Source organism: Macrobrachium nipponense, chromosome 26 (assembly GCF_015104395.2).
Source record: "Macrobrachium nipponense isolate FS-2020 chromosome 26, ASM1510439v2, whole genome shotgun sequence".
Taxonomy (NCBI): Eukaryota; Metazoa; Arthropoda; class Malacostraca; order Decapoda; family Palaemonidae; genus Macrobrachium; species Macrobrachium nipponense.
This window is the reverse complement of record NC_087215.1, coordinates 26,987,283-27,013,820: the sequence shown is the minus strand read 5'-3', so window position 1 is coordinate 27,013,820 and position 26,538 is coordinate 26,987,283. Positions and strand designations below refer to the sequence as shown.

Sequence of the window (26,538 nt, the reverse complement as noted above, 5' to 3'; positions counted from 1 at the left end):
ACAGACCTTAAAAATAAAAAAAAAATTTAATCTTAAAACTGAAAATATTTTCAGTGAAATCAATTAGAAGTACCACACAAAGATGTTTACGTTATTCTTGTTATAATAGATTTACTGGTAAACCCTTATAACAATTTTACTCGTCGGCAAATTGTTTCCCTAAAATTACAGTAATTTGAGGAATGAAAATATTGGCACTATTTATACAAAATATGCAAGTTACTACTCGTCTATTAATTCTTCTACTGTAGCCATCAAGGGAACGAGCCTTTGTGAATAAATTTTTTTTTACTGTTTTAACTAAGTACGCCAAGCCTTGTGACGTTTTTATTTACTTTTTATTTACTGTTTTTACCAAGCATTACCAAGCTTAACTTACATACTTCATTCACATATACAAGAATCATTCTTTATACTGCCTAAAAAAGATAACTTTCCTCTGACATTTAGGATAGTCCTATGTAAAATACAAACTTTGAACTTTAGGATGCCTGATATTATCCGAGACTTACTTCAGAATAAACAAAGCATGACCTGACCCCTACCTTATCTGGGGGCGCATGCTAAAATCTACAGTCAAACAGCACATTGTTTCACCAACGAAAATTAAAAATATGCTACATTTTATTAGAAATGACAATTTGTCCAAAATTGCATTTTTCCTAACTATACAAACCTGAGGTCCTTTTTACAATAGGAAGGTACTAGCGGCAGCTGGATAGGTCGTAAGCTTTCGAACAAGGGGTTCGGTAGTTAACTGCTTGTCCGACAGGCCGCGCTGCGCGCGACTGGTAGGTAAAACAAATCACTTTTGCTTTTGGCCCAAGCAAAAAACTGCAGAGTGAGGGGTGGCATGAGGTGGGGCTATGTGTAAAAGGACCTCAGGTTTGTATATTAGGAAAATGCAATTTTGGACAAATTGTCATTTGTTCCGACACGGCATACAAACCTTCGGTCCTTTTACAATAGGAAGACTCACTTCTTGGTGGGTGGGAATCTGAGTCTTTTGTGAACAGACTGGTGTTCGCCCAACCTTGGAAGCCTCCCTGGTCGTAAGAGCGAGGGAGGGATCCAAGCCTCTGTCCGATTGATCGGGGTGTGCACCGCAGGATCAATGGTCAGACCTCTGGACCAAGTACTAAGAGAGAGGCAAGCGTATCTCTTCGTACCAGCAAACAAGAACAAGTTCCTATTTGCAAGAGGCAACAACGTTATGGTTTGTCTCTTGTTGGCATCCATTCCCCCCCCCCTTGTAGGAGGAAGTGGTGGATATTCGCTCCCATCCCTAGTGAAAGGGATAGGATGGGGCTCTGTCGAGTAGCTCACCGGCATCTCGTCCTTATCCAGCAAGGTGATGACCGTATCCCTCTACCCACAGGTAGAGGGGTAGAAAAAGATAGGAAAGAGAAGCCAGTCACTCTCTCATTCACTTATCTATTCTTACAGTCACACCAGGACTCGATGCTGTTCAGCCTGCTAGGGTCTGGGTTAGCTAGACAACGTGTTGAGCAGCCACCACGAGTCCTAAGGAAAACGATCCAAGGACCATGTGGGCGGCAATATCCAAAAGGTAGAAGGAGGTGCCAGTGGTCTGGTTGTACCAGACCCCTGCCTTCAGTACCTGCGCCAAGGAGAAGGTTCTTGTGTAACTCGAGGGAGTGTACTTCTAGGTCATCTTGGTGCTGACGAAGAGTCTTCAACACTCAGCCTGGGATGTCGAGTTTCTTCAGAAAGCGCTGGTCGCGCTTTCACAGGACAAAGCAGCATCTCCTTCGCATCGAAGCGGGTGAAGTCCATTAGGGAGGGATTGTGAAGGACTCTAACCGATCGTCAGGAACCGAAGGGTTCAGAGTCTTCGCTACGAATTCGGTACGAAATCGAGCGTCACGAATCCCCATCCCCTGGATGCTTGACTTCGCAGTTAAAGTCATGCAATTACCTCAGAGGAAAAGAAGGGAATTGGTCCGTATGACCTATCCCTCTTCTCGACTTCGGTGATGTCCTGTACCCATACTGGTCTATCCGTCTGCAGCGAAGTTGTTGTTCTCGGTAGTGGATAGGACACCGACACTCAATGGTGGGTGTCGATGGTATGGGTTACTGTGACAAAGCCGTTAGGACGAAGAAAAGATTGTTATGGAACAACCGAACTAAGTCCACAGCGAACAAAAAAAAAGTTCGTAAAACAGACTTGGGCGCTCTGACAGCTGCCTACTGACTGCGTTCGGTAGGAGGCAAGTTGTCCAAGCATCCGAGCAAGTCACGTGACCTTCGCCTTAACAGGGTTATGCCAAGAGACTAAACAAATAATTTGTTCGTCACCGATGCCAGAAGGCAAGGTGATGACTCTCTTAAGGCATGTGCCCAACAGGCGAAAGTCAATTGCCTTCTAGAGACCGAGGTCCTTGATGGCAAGATATCTCATAGTATAGTTGATTCTCGGGTAAGGAGAACAACACTATGTGACGTTGAAGACGAAGGTGTACAGAAAATGCAACCTACGTCTTCACAGCTGAACCGAGAGAAGGATTCTCAAGATTCTGAACCTGTGCTACCAAGACTGAGAACGCTAACCGCTATTCATTGCTGTCGGTGAGGATCGTAGTTGCAATAAAATAAAAGCGGAGCGCTTCGAGTAATGAAGACAGGGAAACTACTGCCTGAAGAACTGCTTCTCATGGGCTGAACATTTGGAAGTAGAGCTGTCAGGTCGGAGAGTAGGCGATGTCTTCTGACATATCTGTTAATTCGGGGCGAGCAATGAAATTGCACACCTACGAATACAAGATATTTGAAGACAAACTCAGATGTCTGCAAAAATTCATTCGCATTATCGCAGTGCGATGCAGCGGTTGACTAGTACAGACTTCTGTTACCGTGCGGTAAACAGAAAGATGAAAGAGTCTAAGAGATATCTCTGTTGAAAATTCTCGCAATGTCGCCGGCGATGAAATCGAGCGTCACAGCAGTAGATGGTCCTTCATTATTGCGAGAATCCCCGTTAATCAGAGACCTAAGTCCATGATGTTGGGCAGAGATACGGTTCGGTAGTCAATCCAACCAGGGGCGAGAGAGACGTAACCGACCGTGTATCTCCGAGACCTAGCTGATACTGAGCCGCTATCAGGCAGTTCAATACGCAGTAGCTCTCGGTGACTCGTCATCCTGAGTTGCCAGGTAATCCATTATTCCACGAAGGAATGCGTTCGGCTAGAACCATCGAGCATAAAGAATACGCTCGAGCAATTATATTTAAAACCGAAACGGATTTCGGTAAATACAAAGCTGAATTGGTGTTGTCATGACAATACCAAGTATCTAAAATCGAAACTGATAACTGCTGGGAGGTTGCAGGCAACCCCGAGTTGCAGTTCAATTAAGATACAATTCGTCTCGGTCACAAACCGTAGAGTTAACTACGGTATGCGCTACCCCACGGACAATTCAACTGTTAAAGAATCATGTCGCGAGGGTAATGTACGTTAGTTTTTTTTTTTTTTTTAATATTTGGTAGGTTCTTGATACCACGACCTCCATCCTAAAATCTTTTCCCCTATAGGAATGAGAATAAGGATTGGAGATCGACCGCCTTCGTTCTCTAGTCAAGAGAGTGAAGGAGAAGTCTTTCCCGAAGGAAAGCTTCAATGGTGAACAGAATACCGAAGACGATAGTTCAAGCCAAACTGGAAGTTCCCGTCCGTTCTTCTTCATTCCAGGTTAAGCGCTACTGTGAGATACTCTTCTTTCAGCAGCAGTCTTCTTCCAAATCCGCTAGAAATTACAGGAATCGAGCAATAAGCGAGGTTCCCGATTATCGTGTAACAATTATCGGGGATTCTCGCTCACTCTGGACCGTGGTCTCGCCTAAGTTTGTTTTAAAGATCGTAAAAAACTCGAACACTTCCGAGTGCGCTAGAAATTCCGTAGAATTCTAAGCACTCTGCGAAACCCCCCACCGAATTCGTCAGACGATATCGGCTGGTGGTCCTCTCGATTCCCGTAGAAATCGAGAAAGGGGCAGGATCCCTCCTCATGACCGGGGCTTACGTCAGGTAGGACCCGAAGGTCCCGGCTAGCGCAGCCCCTAACGTGGGATCTTACAGAGAAATCTCTGTAGGATCCCTCCCCTTTCCCTCGTAGCCGTAAGGAGAGAGGGAATGGGGGGAGGAATTGGATACTGGCTCGCCTTCCCAGCGGATCTAGCAGTTGGAGAAGAAAAGGAGCAGCCATCGCCTTACGGCGATGGCCTCTCAGAGCCTGGGAAAACGTATCGTCAGGAGAAAACGTTTTCCCGAGGAGGGTTACGAACTCATACTGTAGGTAAGTGTCTGCCGCCACTGTGAACGTCGTCTGGGTGGGGCTGATCGACACCTGACAGGAGAGAGCCGATACCGCTCCGACTCATTCCAGTCCTCGTCGAGGTCGAAACCTCAGGAGGACCGAAGGGGTATTTAAATACGGTGTCCGAAGACAGTAGAAACGCCTCTGTCGCAGTAGGAGTTTAGATAAGTGCTTGTTCGACCGTCCAGAACTGAGAGAGCCTTCTTGTCCGGAGACGAGAGACTACCTGGTTCAACACAGTCGGCAAGCTCGATCGCGGCAGACCCACCGTCGATTTGGGTTCCCTCTCGGGCCCCAAAACGACTCGAGCCGAGACGTGGCTCTGCTGGTGGGAGCGGCGATCCTTCCCCGAGGTCATTGTGCTGACGAATCAGCGCCGTAACCTCGGCAAAGTTCCTCTGGATCTCGGAAGTCACAGCATCTTGCAGAGTGGGTCCGTTAAGCCCTTCGAACAAGAGCATATTCCGAGAACCTTCCTCCTAAGAAGGGGGAACAGCGACACCCTCTCGTCCTTCCCATGCACTTGCGCATACGTCCTGGCCGGTCCAAGAACCAAGTGCCCTGGCACGGTAGGGCGTTGTGGTGGGATCATGAGGGGCGCACCCCTCACGATCACTCCTCAATACCTCGCTCCTCCCGGTGTAACCCATGAGGTAGGTTGAAGGTACGGGAGAGGCAGACCTGACGCTCCCTCGTTGCTCGCTGGCAGAACCAGCAGGCTTGGAGGGCTGCAGGCGATCGTCAACCCTCCGCGGTGGCGATCGAGCTGCAGGCCTGGTCGAACCGTCTCGCTGTGGAGAACGGCTCTGGACTGAGCACAGCGGCCCCGATCTCGAGTGTCGAAGAGCTGGTGCTGGTTGCCATACCCGGTCGCTTTCTGTGAGGGCGACGGTCAGGCGACCTGCAGGCTCCACTGTCACAGTGAGACCGGTGCTTGTCCTCACGGCACGTCACGTCGCTGGTTCCAGCCGTGGCTGGCACCGGCGAACGGGAGGACCTCTTCCCAGCCTCAGTCCGTGGTCGGTCGTGGACCGTCACGTCCCGGGTAGCCAGCTGTTCGCCGCGAGAGTGAGAGCTGGTCTGGTGAGAGTCGCCTGAGCGGCTGTCACCAGTCTTCCGCCCCGTGCCGTGAACCTGACGCTGAGCGGACTCAGAGGTCTGGTTCCTGGCTGCCCGGTCGCTGGTAGGCGACCGTACACTCGGTACCTCCGCGAACGAGAGGCCGAGACGGACCCTGATGCAGTGGCAGAACCACTGACACCAGGCGAGGAAGTACCGGTGTTAGCCGGTACCCCTCTGGTCCCCGTAGTCTTCTTCCTTGCGGAAGAAGAGACGGCCCCGCTCCCGAAGGAGCAGGAGGACCAGCGGAAGGAACCCTCCCGTCCCACCGAGGTGAGACGGTCCCGAGAAGCTCCCGAGGGAGACTTCTTAGGAGGAGGAGGCAACCTTCTTCTTCCTCGGCTGTGAAGCCTTAGAAGTCGAAGGGGAAGAGGCGGCAGCCGACGACGATGAGAAGATGAAGACGACGACGACGACACCTTCCTCCTCTTCTTCGTCAGCTTCCTCAGGACAGACGTAAGATCTGCTATCCAGGGCGGAGAAGGGCTGCTGTAGCCGAAGCCACAGGGCCCGGACGCACCTGTACAGACAGACCAAAGTCTGGGGTAGTACCACCACGAACAGGGACGACATCAGCAGGTATGGGCATCTCAGGAACAGCAGGCACAGCCAGCACAGCATCGGTAGGGACAGCCAGCGCAGCAACGGCAGGGACAGCCAGCGCAGCAACAGCAGGGACAGCCAGCGCAGCAACTGCATGGACAGTCAGCCCAGAATAATCGGCAGGTACGGCAGGCATCACCGGAAACACAAGAATGGTGGAGCAGCAGTTAGCAACATCCTGGTACCGGCGGCAGGTCCAGGGGCGAGCTCTAGGGCAGCGGAAGTGTGGTCGCTGCAGCGCGGCAACCACGAGCGGTCGGCTGGCACGCCCCCCTCTCGGTACGGCGAACGGCACTTCACAGCGGCTGTAGGCAAGACTGTTACCACGTGAGGCGAGTACACCAGGTGAGGAGGGACGTCGTCACCTGGTTTGCGTGGTCACCACTCCATGGTGACCGCAGTAGGCCCAGACATAGAACCGCAGCCCCTGGACACTAGCACGCCCTGCAAATGGAAGGACGCCCATACCTCACCAAGGTCCACCCTCGTGGCAGTAGCACCTGCGGAAATAACAGTAGTAGCGATTAGTGGGGGGGAAGTCCCCTCGCGCGGGGGGGCGAGCCCTCTCCGAACGAGTGGAAGACCCCTAATACAATTGTACATCGGGCACCGAGCGCCCTCCCCCGCGCTCGACGGATCGGGCGAGGAGAAGAACGCCGATAACCTCCCCCCCCCCCCCCCCCCCCAAGGGGAAGGGCCATCTGTGGGAGCTGAGCGGGGGGGGGGGGTCTCGTTCCCCCCCCCCGCACAGTACCCATGTACCCAACAACAATATAAGAGCCCGAGAGCAATCGTGCCATCGGCCCGAATGCAAGGGCATAAGGATCAATCCCTGACTGAGCGGAACTTGAACCAAATAAATATTGATGCAATCAATAATAAGGAACAAATGAAAATGCATCTTGCATACGATTCACTTCACAATGAATAAGGGCTCGGATCGAGCGCATTTGCGCCCTAGGTACCGAGCGCAAGGGTGAAAGGATCAATTCCTACCTTTATGGATCAAGGTTCCTGGAAACCTTGATCCATAATGAATTGATGCAATCAAAATTATATGAAAATGAAAAGACTACTGCGCTTGCGATTCACTTCATACAAATAAAAAGGGGAAGGATCAATCCCCGGGAATCGCGGAAACATTGATCCCAGTAAACAATGCAATCTCAATAAAAAATGAAAATGAAAAAGAACTGCACTTGCGATTTCACTTCATTCAAAAATAAAAAGGGGGAAGGGTCAATTTCCGGGTAAGCTCGGAAACTGATCCAAAATGAGTATTGCTACAATTAAAATAATATATGAAAATGAAAAAGAATACTGTACTTGCGATTCCACTTCCATACTAAATAAGTTTCCGTGCCGAGCGCATTCGTTCGGCAACGGGCATACAGGTCAAAAAAATATAAATGAAAAGAGCACTTACTTACGATTTTCATCTACACATTTCTAACCCAATATACGCTCTGAGCGAGTGCTCCCGCCCTCGGCACCGAGCATACGCAATACGAGGATCATTCTTGGGAAAATGAGTTCCCGCACTTACGCCCTTCAGTCCCGGCACTCGGGTAATCGGAGGGCGTGGTGACACCAAGATCCTTTAATTCACAATTGAATTCAATGAAATGATTGTACTTACAATTCAGTTTCACTAGATAATTAGAAAAAGAAAAACACAATCATGCGAACAAAGCGCACGATGAAGCGGGCAGAGAGCGATGATACACGTCCACACGCCAGCAGGCCGAAAGCAAAAGTGGTTTTGTTTACCTACCAGTCGCGCGCGCGCCGTGCCTGTCCGGACAAGTCAGTTAACTACCGAACCCCTTGTTCGAAAGCTTACGACCTATCCAGCTGCCGCTAGTACCTTCCTATTGTAAAAGGACCGAAGGTTTGTATGCCGTGTCGGAACAAATAATTGTTCTGTACTGTTTAACGTGCACATTTATTTTGTACACTTTCATTTTAATACAGGAATTTTAGCATATTAAATTTATCTTTAACACAATGCAAAAAAATCTTTTTAGGCTTTTCCTTAGGGCTTTCCTACCCCACAACAAGACCAACAAAAAAGCATTTTGTAGGCTTACTCCACTAGTAAGCAAAAATATCAATGCAGTGAAATATGGTGAGTAAACTTGAAAATAGCACATTGCACACTTACCCGAAATGGTCTAATTGTTTTTTCATGGTAACGACAGAGGGTCTGATGCATTCTGTGTAGTTTTTCCTGTAATTGTGGTGTTCTTGGAGGAAAACAAGACCAAAAATGCCTTAACAGTTCTCCTGCACTACTGTAAACTAATGTAAGTTCTTTGTGTAATTTTCCAGGCAGTTCATCACCTGAAAGATAGAGTGAAGCAATAGAGACTCGTCCATCCCTTCACAGTCACTTTTAAGATTAAAACATCAATACTATTGCGAGTATCTACATGAAATTTTTAATAAAGTTTTTATCCAATTAGGTTGATTTAGTTTGATATTCCTTCATGAATGCATTGCAATAAAACCCTTGATGTGCGTGCACACACACACACACACAATGGAATAAAGGAAGGTTTTGTAAGCATCACTCCAGTAGTAAGGTCCTAAACCCAGAATATAAAAGCACATCCTCATACTAGTCAATTAGTACTAAAATGTTTAAAATTCCCCTGGTCTAATTTATTTCTGTCAAATTTTGTGAATAATCTTTATCAGGACATGGCAATACAATGTATTCCAATAAAAAGAGCATCCTATGTTTAAATTATGCAGCAAAATAATTTCCAAGACCCTTGGGGTTTTTCCTTACACAATATTGCCTACTCCACAGATATTATTCTACACGAATGAAATTAATATGGTACAAAGCACTTGTCATAAACGTCAATCAAATATATCTTAATAAATATCATCGGTTGCAAATAACTAATTTTTTCCATAGCCAAAAAAAATTAAAAAGCTGCCTACCTACCAGCTGTGAAAAATTTATGAAATTGGTTGAAAAATGTTGAGAAATGTAGTTTGAAGTTAACTTTAAAGTTACAGCTTGAAAGAGGCTTCTAAAGTTGGAGTACCATGACTATGGGTTAAAAATTACAAAGTTACTTGGATAAAAGTTTCAAAGCTACCAAGCTCGCCTTCAACCTTGAATGTCTCGTATTAATTTGGAAAAGGTACCATTTGAAAATTCTGATGATAGGTACTTTCTCAAAATTTATTGTAACTGAATTTACATAAGATACAGTACTTCATGTGCATGTTACCATATGCCACATCTAGCTATAAAACACATTTTCATCATTTTTGTTTTTCTGATTTCCTCCACCCTTCCATTTGTTGGCCTCATCAATAACATTTTCACATAATGGTTGAATTAATGAAGTTTAAAAGCTCTTGGAAGAGTCTTAAATGAAAACCAATTACTTTGGCATCATGTTTAGGACACAGGTATCCTAAAACTAAATAATGCTTACCAAAATTTATATAGCATACCTGACCGAATGCCTCCACTTGTTCTACCTCTCCGACACATCTCACTAAATTGCTGAAGATTCATATAAGCAGCATCTGGATCTTGTGAATTTGGCAAATCTGGTTTCCAGTTGCACACAGTGGCCACCATTTGTTGTTGCAAAATGCTTACCTACAGATGTAACCAACAGACATTAACTGTGATAAATAAGCACCACTAAACAACAAACAAGGTGTTCTTAATACTATCTTCATAACAGGCTATCTAATGAAACACCTATAACATAAGTATATAAATTAGCTCATCTGCTGCCAATTACCTATTAAAATCCTGTGCTATGCCAACAAAACTATATTAACTGTACTGTATATAGTCCTCCAAATTGAAAGATAAAGCCACTGACAGCAAGGTCCAGAGAAATCATAAAACAAAGCAACTTTCTGGAAAGTAAGTACAAACACCCTACATATCTAAATGAACTAAAAACCCATTCCTGATGTCTCTTGGAAAAAACCATAGCATTATAAGCTGGAAAAAATTATGAAAGCAACTTGCCTGACGAGGTTCAAGTCTCTGTACGCTGGCGTATTCTGTAGGCCCTATTAAGTACCGATGTGTCTGGTTTATGGTTAGTGAGGCACTTTCAACTTTGGAAGGACCCTGAAGGTCATCATATGTTACTTTTTCTTCTAAACGAACCTGGCAAAGAAAGAAAAACATAGAGCAACTTAGAATCAAAGTGCAAGCTTCTCTGCACTTAATCTACATTCTTAACCCACTGTGATTTGGGAAGTTCTAAAATCATGTTGAAAAATTCCAACTGACCAATGAACTTGAAAATGTTCTTTTACTGCTTCCCATGATTTTAGTTTTCATGACAAAGACTGTTTTGGTATCAATCTGAAGCTAATACCTATACAGGTACTTCATTGCAACATGTCAAAAGATGGAAAACGGCAAATAAAACCTGTCAAAATAAACTGAATTTTGCCAAAAAATTTCTGTCAATGATATCACCATCTTCTAGTTTGGTATATCAAGAATTTACGTATCTCTATAGTGGACTAAAACATTAATTATAGGGCCAAGGGTTATTTAATACTTAATTTCAGCATATTTTTAGTCAACCACCAGAGTAAAACAAAATGAATTAACACACATATAAACTGGGCACTGTCAAAGTGAGCACAAATATTCTGTTAATGATATCATCAACATCAAGTAGTGCATATATAGGACATCACTTATCTATATAATGGGCTAAAATATAACAATTATAGGACCAAGGGTTATTTACTACCTAATTCCAGCACATTTCCAACCATCTGTCTAAGTAAAACCAAAATAAATTCATACATGAACTGGGCACAGTCAAGTTACCATACACAAACAAGAAATGAAGAAGTGAATTTACTTGCTACTACACAGTTTACAGTACAAACTGAAAATACACTGTCTACCACTTAATACATAACAGGTTTTCAATACAATAATATAAGATCCTTACAATAGAGTACCAAAAAATAAAATTAAGCAACTGCTTCAAGTGTTTAAGGTGAATAAGGAGTGCTCCTCAACCAGGTGCACCATTTGATTATCTCCTGGACAGCTCTGTGCTTTCATCACCAAGTATCTACACAGTATATATTATAAAGCTAGTTAGATAACTGTCCAGGGATCCCCTCTGACTTTGTATTGTGAACACAGTATTCTCTGCCTACTTTCACTGTTCAAGTATAAAGCATTTACCTTCAAGACCATTTTATTAAAATTCCCAAAAAAACAAAAACCATTTAGAACCATGTTAATCTTTCAGTAGAACTTTCAGTAATATATTATGTCCCTGCCAATGAAAAATTCTGACTTTTTATAATTTATTACTGACATAATTTAATATTTGTTTGATGATTGTCATGGCAAAGTTTTGTCCTAAATTATGGATCAAAGATTGATTAAATGCATTTTTTTAGTTTTAAGATTATCTGGAGTTACCCATGATATAAAAACCTTAGTTTTTTGAATGGATACCTTCAGCAAAGGCTGGTATGGTCACTGAAGCTTGTTAACACTGGTTAACTGGCAGCAGACAACAGAAGGTAAGGCTTACCCATTCACATGATAAGGAGTGTCACTTGTTCCTCCAGCAACAGGGACAAATGCAGATTAAGTTTAGGTGGGATCATGATAAGGCTTAGCACATATGGGAAAAATGCAAATTGAAAATTTGTTCCAACAACAATAACCACCTTCATCAGGAGGTACTGTCCTGAGATTGCATCAGGTGTTGATCTACCTAGAAATCAGCTTACCAGTCACATGTCAGCATAGCGAATAACTCCAATATTTATGTTTACATCCTCACATATGTGAGTTGAAGATAACAGGGCAATGTGCCATAGTTAAGTCAAGGCAGACAAACACAAAGGAGCTCCCTGTATATGTATACGTCTGCCTTGACCTTGACCAAACTGGCATAGGGCCCCGTCATTTTAAACATCAATTATGCGAGGATGTACAGGTAGTTATTGGAGTCATCCTTCCCTATGCTGAAATGTGACTGGGATGCTGAAATTTCCAGGTAAGAGTTCAACCCCATGACATTTCCAGGTAGGAGATCAACACTACACATGACCTCTTGACAGTACTTCCCGCCTAATGAGTGAACCTCTGTAAAAAATGATATTGTTAAGATACAATAAAGTTTTGTACATACTTACCTGGCAGATATATACTTAGCTATAGACTCCGTCCGTCCCCGAGACAGAAATTCGAATTTCGCGGCACACGCTGCAGGTAGGTCAGGTGATCTACCGCCCCTGCCGCTGGGTGGCAGGAATAGGGAACGATTACCGTTCTAGAACCAGATTTTCTCTTCCACCTGTCTCCTGAGGGGAGGTTGGGTGGGCCATCAATCGTATATATCTGCCAGGTAAGTATGTACAAAACTTTATTGTATCTTAACAATATCATTTTGTACATGGAACTTACCCAGCAGATATATACTTAGCTGATTGACACCTTGGTGGTGGGAAAGAGACAACTATTTACTGAATAGACAGGTAAACAACATACGTTGTAGGTAATAAATAAATAAAACCTTGGTTGGTTCCTACTTGATCAGGCGGAAGACTCCATGGCTAATGCCTAGGAATCTGCTTCGCCTCAAGAGCCTCAGCGAGGATGTGACCTATGGCTAAGAGTTCTTGTGGGTCTGTCGATGGGGTCTTATCCATTTACTCGACAGAGCCTCTTACATGACCTATTGCCTATGCCTAGTGGCATAATTAAGGAGCACAACACCGATCCCGATCACCTGATCCTAACACGAGGTTAGTGCTTAAGTTGAAAAGAGTTATCTACAAACTCCTTTCAAACAACCCAAAGAAAAAACACGACGTTAAATAAAATTTAACTCACTAGTTAAGGATCAGTATCTGCTCCCTATCCCAGCAATGTATCCGCAGACACGTATCAACCAAGAGAGAAGGATCCCTCGAAGGTTTATCTTGACATCCTTCGGATAATGGGAAGTCAACCACAGAGTTGGCATCTCCCGTATGTGACAGCTAATATGTCCTTATGACATATTGTTAGGGAAAGAACAAGAATTCGGAAAAGCTCGCACTTCATGCACTTTTAATTCTCAGCTGTTTGAAGGAATCATCAATGCACTTATCAAGTTGGCTTAGGAGATCACAATGTCTCAAAGAAGGCCAGGGCGTTCTTTGATATAGATCTCTTCTGGGTGAAGCCTGGAGCCTGGCTAGCGCTTCGTGCCTGGCAGGCGCCTAGAGCCTGTCTAGCGCCTCGCGCCTAGATGGCGCCTTGCGCCTGGCTGGCGCCTCGCGCCTGGCTGGTTGCCTGATTGGCTCCTCCTTCCTGGCTAGCGCCTCTCGCGCCTGGCTGGAGCATTGCGTCTGGCTGGTGCCTTGCGCCTGGAAGGCACCTGGAGCCTGGCAGAAGACTTCATGATTACTGTCTATGAGTCTGCATGCCTCAAGAGTTTCAGCGAGGTAGGGACCTATGACTGACAAACCTTCTGGATCATGTCAATGGGGGCTAGCCCGCTTACACGACAGAGCCTTCTCGGATCGTGCCAATGGGGGCTGACCCACTTACATGGCAGAGCCTTACCTGTATCATATCAATGGGGACTAGCCCTCTTACATGACAGAGCTTTAGGTTTCTCTTTACTGGAAGGAGCCTTGCGTCTGGATGGATCCTCAATCCTGACTGGAGCCTAGCCTTGAAGGAGCCTGGCACCTGGCTGGCTTCTAGAGCCTGGCTGGCTCCTAGAGCCTGGCTGGCTTCTAGAGCCTGGCTGGCTCCTAGAGCCTGGCTGGCTCCTAGAGCCTGGCTGGCACCTAGAGCCCTGGTTGGCTCTAGAGCCTGGCTGGCTCCTAGAGCCTGGCTGGCTCCTAGAGCCTGGCTGGCTCCAGAGCCTGGATGGGCTCTAGAAGGCCTGGTTGGCTCCTAGAGCCTGGTTGGCTCCTAGAGCATGGCTGGCTCCTAGAGCCTGGCTTGGCTCCTAGAAGCCTGGCTGGCTGGTTCCTAGAGCCTGGCTGGCTCCTAGAGCCTGGTGGCTCCAGAGCCTGGTTGGCTCCTAGAGCCTGGCTGGCTCCTATAGCGTTGCCTGCTGCTCCTAGAGCCTGGCTGGCGCCTAGAGCCTGGCTGGACCTCCGCGGCTGGCGCCTGAGCCTCGCGCCTGCTGGCGGCCGTCGCGCCTGGCTGCGCCTCGGCGCCTGGCTTGCTTCCTCCACACTTGCTGGAGCTTCGAGCTTGGAAGAGTCTCTAGGCTGTCTGGCAATGTCCACATCGGACACTCTTATATCTGTCCGATTTGTTCGCCTCTGGTGCATTTGCGCCAGGTTGGAGGCCCGCTCCTTCTCAGTATCCGACCATGACAGAGTTCCTTGGAACTGTCCGCCTCTGGCGTCTTTCGCCTGTATTGGCATTTGGCCGCTTGGGCTGGCGCTACATTGTCCGAGAGTCCTGAACAACCACATAGTTTATCAGGAGACTGGAGAAGGGTGGAAGAAATTCTTCCCCTTTGAGCTTTTGGCCCCTGGCAAGGGGAGGTGATTTTAGTCAGCTACACCCAGTAGACGACAGGATATCTAACAATACGAGAGAGAAGTCTTCCTCCGAGGAGGATCCTTCGTGAACACTTCTTTTGCTAACGAGATCTCTTCTTACATGTTGATGAGGTTCCTCGTTGCAGAATCTTCCCTATCCTTGCCCGAAGGAAGGGAAGGAGTCTGGAAGTCGAAGGAGACTGAGCTGAAATTGGGCGGAACCCTGATTTCTAGCTCTTATTGTATCCTTCTGAATACCTTCTGGGAAGCATTTTGAGCCTCATCGCACCCCGAAGACTCTGTAGGCAAACGTTAAACCATCTCTTCTTCTGTAGATGAAAATGTAAGTACCCTGCCTGGGCAACTAAACTTCTATCTGAAAGCGTTGCGTCAGGAATAGAGGGATTTATTTCTTTTGCCAGACATACTATGCTGGCAAGAACCCATTGCCGAGTCTCCATTGAATCTGATGCGAGATTCCAATGCACAAAAAATTCACTTGTCTTCTTGGTCATTTAGGGCTAGAGAAACAAAGAATTCCTTCATAAACTTCCTCAAAGAAGTTTGATGAGGAGCAGTTCCATTTTGTCGGAACACGGAATCTGTGGCCACAAAAAAAATCCCATTCGAAGTACATGATATCCTACTCTTGTCGTATTGCGGTATCGTATAAGATCCCGAAGATCTTAATCCTCTGTTATCTCTAATTCCCTTTGTAGAGACAGAGTATGGCCTTTTACTGCGTTCTTTGATAGCAGATATATACATAGGTGATTCTTCCCTCTGAAAGTGAAGAAAAAACCTCGCTATGTGGTTCACAGAGGTATCGGAAGAGGACAGTTTCCTCATTCCATCTAGCACGATCTGCAGCAATTCTATGTCTTGTTTTTTAGCCATGACTATTGTCATTTACCTTGAAAAAACCTCTCATTCATGTCCACTTCTGGTCAGTCTGCACGCGGACAGACTCAGAGTGGAGAGGTTTTATAGGTCTATTTATAATAGATTCTGATAGAATATCCAGATACTCTTGGAAAAGCCTTACGAAACATGCTGTGAGAAGAACGTGACTTCTGTGAATCCAACCTCTCTAAGGCCAAAATGAGGCATACATCCTCTCTTCCTTTGACGCCCAGTTATCTTAATATCTGTTAAGAATTTATAAACTAGGGAAAAAAAAAAAAAAAAAAAAAAAAGGAAAAAAAAAAAAAAAAGGGCTAAAGTTTATTCCCTTCTTTAAATTTAAAGATGTCCTTATATGCTACCTCTCTTGGTTCGAGGAAAAAGAAGCAGTCTAAAGGAAGCCTGTTCGTCTTCTACCTTACAAAGAGATCTATGAAGAAGACTTTCGCAGGTTCTCACAACTCTTTTCAATAAGTGTTAGACATACGTTAACAGTTATATCTTCGATCGAGAAGGTTCTCACGGACATGCAAAATCTTGCATCGAACCTCTTAAGGATCGTTACGTTCCGTGTCTGTTCCCAAATAGGTTCTCTTTTGTTAACGCGAACAGGGGCGAAAAAAGAGATTCTCGATGCTCTTTGCGATATGAGAGAGTCGTGGAATTGGCTAAGTGATTAAAATAAATCATTTCATCATTCCTTGTAAGCGACCCCTTTTCGATTAAATGGGTAACGAAATCAGGAACGAATCTGCCGTTACCGAGCCTGCTGTCCGAGAGGCTACTGGACTCTTAGGTTAATAACTCGCTAAAAACGAGAAAATATCTTGGATGGTGCTTCTGGCGCGGCAGGCGCTTCTGGCGCAATTTGCGCCAGGCTGGCGCTTCCTTCTAGTTCTTTTTAGGTTATGTGCCATAACATCTATGCCTTTATGGTACCCGACATCCTTCACATGTTAATTCCGTTCTTAGTGGGAAAAAACTTTTATATACGTAGTATAGTCCATTCAGGGAAACAACTTCCGCCACTAAGAGAATGTTTCCCATCCGACTCGCCCAACTTCTCTTGAGCAATATCCGAATTTAAAAAGGTTGTGTGCGTTTCTCGAAAGGATGAGAGAATTATATATATCGCGCGCTGCCGTATTAGAATCCTTTATAATACTGTCACATTGTGGTAAACAGCATTAATCTAGGAAACCTTTGTAAGGATACTAGGAATTCTGTAGTTAACCTCGGTATGTGCATAAGACTTGACCATACCGTAGTCTTAAAGTGAATTCTCTACTACATTCATCTTCTCACTAAGCATGTACTCTAATAAGCCCAATGCTTCGTAAGCATGAGAGCATTATACAATATAGAGTTCCGCTGCGTTAGAATCTTTTAAAAATGTTACCTACGGTAAACAGCATTGTGAAATGTTGTAATATCTTTCTTATTGAAAGCTTCTTAGCAAAAGGCAGACAATATTTTATTTATGTTTGCTTAACTATCCCCTCAATCAGAGGCTAAAACCACGATTGTAGGGGAGAGACACGGTTATTCATTCCATCCCGCAGGAGAGAGACATGTTACCGACCACTCATGACCGACACCTACATGATACTGCGTTGGTGTCTAAGCGATAGCAGTCTCGTTAGCCGACTGGCTTACTCTTCCAGAGTTGCCAGCTACTCCATTTAATAAAGGAATCTTATAAAATTATTATCGAACTTCAGGAAGTTCTTATAATGCGAAACAAGACTTCGATAAATCTAGAAGCTAAGTAGGTGTGTTCTTAACAATCCCTTTAAGCGTAGTCCTTCCTAGGAAATTCCTGGAAGGATACTGGTAACTGAGTTGCTCAGCAAAGAAGTAACTACGGTATGTGCTTATGATTTGCCGTATCGTATTCTCACACAGCAGATACTCTACTACCTTCTTTCCTGCCGAGGCAGATAGAGAAAGGATATTCTGGTGCCTGGATCCTTGCACCTAGCGCCTGGAAATGTTCCGCGCGCCTGGAATGTTTCCGCACGCTAGAAAGGAGACTCGCTCCTGGAACGTTCCGCTTGCGTGGAAGGTCCCGTGCGCCCTGACAGTTCCGAGCGCCTACTAGACCCCTTTTAGAAAGAGCCTCTTGCCCGGAAACGTTCATGGAAGGATCGTTCTGATTGCCACTCTACTGTAAGGCTCCTTGCTCTAGCCGTCTGTTTTTCTGGCGCAATTTGCGCCAGGCTGGCGCTTCGTCTCTTTGAAGGCGCCTTGCGCCAAGAAAAATTTTCTAGAACGCGGCTCGCGTTTGGTTGTAGGAACGCGGCTCGCGCTAGTCTGTTAGCTGGAACGCACCTCGCTGCTGGCTATATGGGAACGTTAGCTCACGCTAGCTTGCTGGAACGCGGCTTCCTGGCAGCGGCTGGCCTCAGTGTTCTCTTAGTTTTCAGAGAACGCGCTATCATCGCTCCAAACATACATTCTTCGTCTTTTCGGATGTAAGATGAAGAGACGCACTTTTTTAAGGATGCCTTATCAATGGCTATCCTTTGGCAGTCTGGGACGTTCTACAGAACCTGCCGAGGGGACGCCTGACCGGTGGGGGTTCTCCCTAACCTTCCTGCGGCTGTCGACTTTCCTCCTCCACTGGGTCTGGGAGTTTGGAAGAGGTCTAGGCCTGGAAGCGCTACGGAGCCGATCAGACGCACCCTCCACTGCACTGGGAACTATATTCACTTCTTACCTTTTTTAGAGCTCGCCTTTTGAGCTCCATCCATTTATCTTCAAATTTGCACATATGAATTTGTAGATTCTGTGGAGTAAGAAGGTGATGAGGATGCAACAACTACTAGAATTGTCAATACTCTAACTGCTCGTTAGTACGGAGCTCTTAAAGCTTCTAGGAAGCGTATCTAGTTATATGCTTTCTGACTTCCTAAAGTAGGAAGTTAGATCTTATATTTCCTTCATCAAGTTCTAACACTTATACACGTATTAGTGCCCAAAAAAATCAATATTTCCCTTATTGCAAAATATAAGTGTCTACCGAAAAATTCGGTAGTTTCACGTAATATATTTTTCGAAATTTCGAAGCCAAATTCATTTAAAAAATAAAATAATAAAAAGCGTATGCCAAACCAAAGACCCAGTACTTCCCTGCAAAAGACAGCCCAGAAGGTCGATGGCGATGAAAAACGAAAATCAAGTCAGGAGGTAGCAACAACGTATGTTGACACTACCGCGACAGAGAAAATCTTGTTCTAGAACGGTAATCGTTCCTATTCCTGCACCCAGCGGCAGGGGCGGTAGATCACCTGACCATACCTGCAGCGTGTGCCGCGAAATTCGAATTTCTGTCGGGGACGACGGAGTCTATAGCTAAGTATATATCTGCTGGGTAAGTTCCATGTACAAAAATGAAGGTTTTTATTGCTATAGTGAAAAATTCTTGCCAAATTTTGTCAATTCAACATTTTTTTTCCAGGATATACTAACAGTCTTTACGTATTATGATCCCACCTATAACCTACCCTCCATTTGTCCCCGTTGCCAAAAAAATGAAAAGTGACACTTCTTACCAAGTGAATGGCTACATCAATTTCATCCACAGCCAGGAATGAAATAATAGTCACAACCTACATTGATAAGAGTGGGAAACTTATGGCCACCAAATATTCCAAGAAAGCATAAAAAGACACAATACCTTCAGCAGCTATTTTGTCTAAACCGAGTGTCTTGGAGTAATAGCAGGGGTGGTGGAGGTGGGGACCAAAGCAGAAACAGTGAACTACCTAATTATGAAGCTTAAGTGACTATAGCAGCTAAAGATATCAGTATAAAAGACTTGTCTGCCACTCGTTAACTACCTAAATATGAAGCTTAAGTGACTATAGCTGCCAAATTAGCCTGCACTATCCCTCCAACAATTACACATGCCCCAGTGTCAGACTGGGTAAAATCTGTTAAAACATTGATTTACCAGGATTGGAAAGGAGAATGGGGCTCGGTGCCAACAACAAATAAACTTAAAAACATAAAAACTGAAGTATATGCATGGAGGACATCCTCACAGGAGGAAAGCTCAAAAGAGGTGATCCTAGCAAGGCTCCATATAGGACACACAAGATTCTCACATGGTCACTTGATGTCAACACCACATGCTGACCCAGTGAAATGTAACAGATGTCAAACACCCATGACAGTACAGCATTTGCTTGTTGAGTGCCCAAATTGGACCCAGCAAAGATCTATTTATCTACGAAATTAAGAAATGAAAAGTATTCTTGCTGAAAGCAGGGATTTTTCAATTAATAACATCATAAATTTTTTAAATAAGACAGGTTTCTCAATTTTTTTTTTTTCCTCCTCAGGATTGATCCCTGAGAACCAGCCCGAGAAGTCTACTTGAGACTCAGAGGTCTGGAAAAACTAACCCCTATTAATAATAATACTAACACTCGTTAACTACCTAATTATGAAGCTTAAGTGACTATAGCAGCTCAAGATATCGGTATAAAAGATGAAGATTTGTCTTTTCATTGGGATACCCTCACTTTGTATGCTAGTTAATCTGGAACTCAGTGGGTAAATGAATGCAAAAAAATATTCTGCAAGTCAGCTAAGTGTTAGAAGACACTTGAGAAGCAAGTATGAACTCTCCTCTACTATCAAGTCTAACACTTCCCTGATTCCCATCCCTACCATATACAGACTTATACCTACTGATATGTTGTACTAGAGAATTAATTTATTCTAAAAATTTTATTCTCATAATTTCTAGAGGGTAAAACTTAAAATTATAATTCTTCTGTCCAGTACTGCAGTAACTGTTCACAAACAAACAAACAAAACTAGCATAAGGAATAAACATATTACCTTTTTACTTTTCTGTACTTCTACCTCAGGATCTGCATCACCATTAGGAAGACTGTCTGGGTTCTGGGCAGCTAATTCATCTAACAGTTTCTCTCTTTCTGTGTATGCGTGTGCTTTAATAATACCGACACTCTGTTGGTTAAACCTGATACAAAATAGCATATTAGCCAGAATCATTCTTGTAATTCAACATATAAATTTGATCAAAATATAGTAGTTATTGCTCTATAATTAGCATTTCAAATTTGTGAAATTAAAATAATTTTGTTGGAGTGATACCCCTGTACAATCCTATAAAATTCTATATATGGCAATCTTAACTGCTCAATTATGTATGTCAACAAATAGGTATATTTTTAAGCAACAGCACTACTAACCTTTTAATCATAGTGGCATGCATAATATTACTTCCTGCCTTGGCACCAGCAATCCTGATATCACTGTCTATCGACATTGGCTTCTCTTCATAAATATCATTTAAGTCATACAAGGGGTCAGTTTTAGCTGACTCTACATCTCTGTTCCACTCTGAAAGGAATTTATAAAATTAAAATAGAAAATGGTTTATAAATAAAAAAAATTACCGCAAATGTGATTTTGAGCCAACACCAAGCACAGCACTCAACTTACCTTTGTCATCATATTTTGCACATTCTGAAAACACATTTTCACTACTACTGTTTGTATGAACACTGTAATAATGTGACTGAAAGAAACGCGTCCAGAACTCTGCTTCACTCATTCTGTGTGGTACATATTCAGAGTGCTTTTTCTTCACTGCAGGGTACGTCTTGAATACAGCAAGCATAATCTCTGGTGTAATGTTATATTGTACTTTTCCGTTGCTCCCGTCAGTCTGCGGTTTAATATCAGCCTGTTGAAAAACAAAATTCATGGTTCACTTGAACTACAATATATCTACAAATTCATGATTCACTTGAACTACAACATATCTATAATTCTCAACAAAGATAAAGCATCTGACAAAGAGGAAAGCTTTCCTCATTTGAAGTCTAAAAAATAAGATTATTCCAAGACTAAAATCAATTGTAGAAAAACATTGTCATCACCATATTTTCTGACACTGGAAAACTCCCCAAATAGCGTTAAGGCTAAGAAAATGACAAACAAGCAATTCACACCACACTAAACTTATTGTTTTACATGAACTTGTAAGACCTTTTATAAATAATCTTCACTTCCTCATAGAGAAATTGTCTGATCACCCAAACACAAGAACTACATAATAAAAAATGAAAAGTTTGAAAATTAATTCGTCTTTTTCCTAACAAACAAACCTTCAGTCTTTACACGTGGTTTTTACTTTCAGCAGAAGCTGGAACCAGCCATTTAACTTATATCAAGGTGGTTACTGGTAGTTGGCTACCGATGGTAGGGGTGGAAGCCCTGCCATCCAGTTAGTATGCATTTACTATAACTTTTGGCTCAAGTAGCAGAATGAGTGGTGGCTAGAAATGGGCCATTTATGTACAGACCTCAGGTTTGTAGGTTAGGAAAAATACAAATTACTTAAAAAATTTGTCATTTGTTCCTACAAATATACAAACCTTCGGTCTTTACAAGTGGGGGACTTACTTCTTGGTGGAAGGATTCAGAGCAAATCTCTGAACTGACTGGTAGTTTGGTTCACCTGGGGCCTTTCTCCTTGATCATGTAAGAGCAAAGGAAGGAGACCCAAGCCTCTGATCTGGTGAACTTGTGATATTCAACTGCCAGACTTCTGGGTCTTTCAAATTAATGGGATGTAGCATCAATGCTAACTGTCCCTCTTCCCACTGAGAGAGGAAGGGTATAAAAGAAAAGGAGGAGACCAGTTCCACACTCTCCCTCCCTTTTCTCAGCCGTAATACCTTAGGCAAAACACCACCTGTCCCTTAAGGGGAGCTGAGTGAGCTATCTGATTGCTGAGCAGCCACCACAGGAAAGTGTCCACCTCCAGCCAACAAAACACTGACTAGGCCTAGATCACAATGCCTCCAGGACCCATTTTGTCATCAACCCGCAACCAATCAAAATTCAATCTACTAGCCAACCCATATTATTAAGGAACAGAAAAAGTAAGTTACCTTTTTTATTCCTTTAAATTGTGCACTTTTTATTCATTTCAATGGTGCCATATTATGAGTAGTAACACTATTTAAAGGAATAAAAATCATAAGAACTACCTTCAAATTACTCTTCCTTAATCATTTGCAATATAATAATCTCACCACACACAAAAGCTCTTAGAATTCTGTAATCCCACCTCCTCAAAATCTCTATTTTCTTTGTTAATACCCCAGTCTTGTCTGTCTTCCAGCTTTGCAAAAGCAAGACTGTTATTATGTGGCAACCCAACTCTCCTTCCCCTACTTCTTTCCTTTAATATTTCTGGCATCAAAATTCTTATTCCATATATATTTTGAACTCCAAAGCTCTTGTGACATTTGGTCATTAATCAAAAGATACTTGAACCAGGTATATTTAGTAGTTGGCCCCTTGGCTGCATTTCAGTCTCAAAGTAGCTGTAGCAGCACCTGGCCAAGGTAACAGGTTGTTCTCTCCAGAGAAAATGGTCTCATTAATCACAGGCACTCAACTTACTGTTGGGCTGTCGAGCAGTGATAAATTTTACTTTTGATGGTGATGGAGAGGTGGAAAGGGTTGTGGAAGCTTTGGTAGAAATCCCACTGGAACCACCTCCCTGTACAATCTGTCCTACCACAACTATCAAAACCAGCAAAAGAATATCAAAGTGCTTGTGTGCTACAAAGTTAAAACTCGGAGAAAGTGGAGTACTAGCTACACATTTTTGCCGTTAGTATACCTGTATTTCCATACTGTGTCTAAATGCAACACAACAAATCCTGAATCTGCTTATGGGAACCAGCAATTCCAGGCCCTTCAACATTTTCATGAGACCACATGTCCTACCACCACTTGCTACTTTTTTCCAGCTGGAATTGTACCCTTTACAAATGGGAAAAGGGAGGACTTCAAATGTTTTATTTTGTACTGGACAGATCTCACCTATCTAGGAAGGTGTCAGTGCTCATGCCCATTTTCAGTATCCTGTGGTCAGTGAAAGGTCTAACTAACCTGGCTTGACCTGAAGGCTTAAGTGATAGCAATGATCTAGCCTGGTTTACAGGTTTCTGCCCAGAGCCAAATGGAAATGGGTTTTGATAAATCCAACGTCCATCCTATGAGCCCAGGATGCAATTAGCAACAACACCCTCAAGAAAACCTAGGGAGCTGGCATACAACCTTGAAGTGGCAAATCTTCCCTGACAAAATAAAGTGCATATACTCCCTGGATGCCAGATGGATTGGGATGTGGATATAATCTTTTTTCCTAAAGTAAACAATTCTTGACAAGTGTTTTTGAAAGCATTACTATTAACCAGCTGGTTACAAAGATAAATACACATGACAATTGAAAAGGAAACAGCATGGCAAGTTCCTTTTCTTTAAATTTTTACCACTTTACAAAATGGCTCAACTTCTTAGACCCCCTTTCCCTAAGACCACAGTACACCTAACAGATGTTACACAACATTCAGGATTGGTTCTCATTTAAATAGTGACTAAGCATTACTTTATCACTTAAGTTCAAGGATACCATAAACTGCAAAAATAGACCTTTTTACAAGGTAAACCAAATTTGTTACAGCCAGAACTCCTCAACTGACTGCTTACACACCTAGTTTATCTATAATAGGGTAGGGGAGTAGGATAAACAAAAAAATAAAAAGGACATCAGGAACACTATTAGCACCATTCTACAGCAAACAATGCATCTACTTATTTTTCTGTTCCACTTAGCCTATTCTCATATGGATGTTCAATTTCTCTAGCCCTGCTCTTGCTCCAACCCTTCTAAGAACAAATCATTCAAGCCCATAACAAGTTTCAGTATGTGATGCATTGATCTGGTTAAACAACTTTATAACAATACCTGTAGCTATCAAAAACTTACAAGAAAAGCTCCTGATATTCCAACATCTTGATTTGGGCCCATGTTATTTTTGTACTGGACAGCTATCTCCTTCCAAAACTCATCTCCTGAGATAATATCAGTGGCTACCAAGTCCTTATATAATTGACAGAGTTGTTCATTTTCATCTAGCATTCGTTTCTTTTGTACCAAATCATCAGGAGGCAAGCGTTTTCTTTTGTCCATTAACTGGGCCAGGCGTTCCTACAATAAGAACAGAAAAGTGACATCTGCAAAAATAAAAAAATTAAATGCACAAATCTATAAATTTTACCAGGTTAAGAGTTAAGAATGTAATTAATTTTACCATCTTCCACAAAATGGAGTACAGATAACGTTAAAAAATAAAACAATATGGCATGCAGACACTATCTAAACTGTTAAACAGCAAAAAGGGCCCTACCTTTAGAGCTAGAAAAATCAATTAGTACTGATCCCCTGCTACTTCTTAAATTATTAACTTCTGCTTACACTGATTCTAAATAATAAGAGGAAAAGGTTGAAGGAAAACAGAATAACTTATCTTTAATTCAATTTTTAAGAATTTGAGAAGTACATGCAAACACAACAATCCTATTTTCAAAAATATCTGAGTCTAATAGACAAGCCAGCACTTGACCAAAGCCTTAACTTCTTACCAAAGTTTGAAATTAATTAAGCCATAAATTTACTACACCATTACCAGTTCCTAGATGTTGCAAACTTCAATGATGCAAAACAAAACATCATATTCCAACAAAGAAAATTGGAAAGAATGATCAATTATCTTCATAATCTAATTCTACAATATTACAATTTTGTGTATGCATGTATTCAATATTACAATTTTTGTGTATGCATGTATTCAAAGCCAATTGTTTTACTTGCACTAAAGCCAGCATTACAAAGTAAAGAACATGAACCTCTACTTATATGGCTGCTGGACAAAGATATATGATGATTAGCTAGCTCAACTCATATTCTACCATAAAGCAATGCCTCCTAAAACTCTCCATGATGGCCAAAGTTATTGCCAAGCAAGGAAATACAAAAAAGTTGCTCAGACAAAAACTTCAATGACCCCCATTCTATATTCAAACCCTGTAGAGTTGCAGCAAAACCTGATTCCTTTCCAGTTTATAGATCCATGGAAGGATAGCTTTGAAGATAATGCCAAAGACCTTGTCCAAGACCAAAATAATCAAAGACAACATTGGGTATCCTAACCAGAAAGTTATCCCAAACTGACTTATTGAGTCCAGCCCCTGCTACTGAAGCAGGTCAGAATCAGTACTAATGGTTAACAGATTATCAGATTTTAAAAGGGAGTTTTAACTCTGAAAATACCAATCCTCATCAGCACCCTTGGTCATCAAATCACCTATGCTAACTCTGCAGATGCCTTCATTCCATATATCTCCATTATAAACTAAATATGTCCATAAACGAATAAACAAAGAGCTACTGGGTTCCTGCAAAACAGTAAAGAAAAAGTTACTAATCAATGTACAATATACAAACAGCATTAATAAATGGAACAAACAAGAATTTTCAAGATGTTACCAGAGCCTTTCTTAGCTTGCAAGTATTCACAATTCTTAATGTTACATAGACGATACTTTCACAACTTTAGGGTAAATAAAACCAAAGATCTTTGGCACTGGGAAGCATGACATTACACAGAAGCTCAAGAACTTTAACTCAAGAAGGTCAGGTACTTATGACGACATCTGAAGTTCTTAATTGAAATAAAAGCTAGTCTAAGACTGACAAATCACACAGGCCCAGAAAAGGTTAAAATTGCAATTAAAACTGTTGGGGAAACTACATCTTCTTTACAGCAATTCAACTGAGATAAGTGATTTTAGCTTTGGGAAGGTATCAATATGCAGGCTGAAAACTAATATGCCAATAAAGGCAGAAAGGTATCCGAAACAGATGGCACTTTTTGTACCCTTAATATATATCAATTACACAAAAATTAGAACTTTGAACTGGAAATAACACAAAGGACATCAATATTATCATAAATAATTTTCCTTAAGTGGTTAGACAAGAAATGGGTTCTCTCCACTCTCTAAATGTTGTGTTCTTTCTGCCCAAATTCCCTTTAGGTTTGTGTCTTTATATATCCCCTTTTTCTATGTCCTGTTCCCTATCTACTACTCTTCTCACTAACAGTTTCCCATCCCTTCAAATCACAAAAATAACAC

General features: G+C 42.8%; 1 protein-coding gene across 5 annotated transcripts in view; it reads right to left on the bottom strand.

Moving 5' to 3' along the window:
* Positions 1 to 26,538, bottom strand: part of LOC135200090 (general transcription factor IIH subunit 1-like) — a 51,193-nt gene that overhangs the window by 6,832 nt on the left and 17,823 nt on the right. For all 5 annotated transcript variants that reach the window (XM_064228407.1, XM_064228405.1, XM_064228404.1 and 2 more), the window contains 7 exons: positions 24,329 to 24,550; positions 20,980 to 21,223; positions 20,727 to 20,877; positions 20,350 to 20,494; positions 10,076 to 10,219; positions 9,541 to 9,691; positions 8,228 to 8,406 (listed from right to left, as the gene is read on the bottom strand). In XM_064228407.1, the coding sequence (XP_064084477.1) occupies positions 8,228 to 8,406; positions 9,541 to 9,691; positions 10,076 to 10,219; positions 20,350 to 20,494; positions 20,727 to 20,877; positions 20,980 to 21,223; positions 24,329 to 24,550 (1,236 nt within the window). The remainder of the gene's footprint in view (positions 1 to 8,227; positions 8,407 to 9,540; positions 9,692 to 10,075; positions 10,220 to 20,349; positions 20,495 to 20,726; positions 20,878 to 20,979; positions 21,224 to 24,328; positions 24,551 to 26,538) is intronic.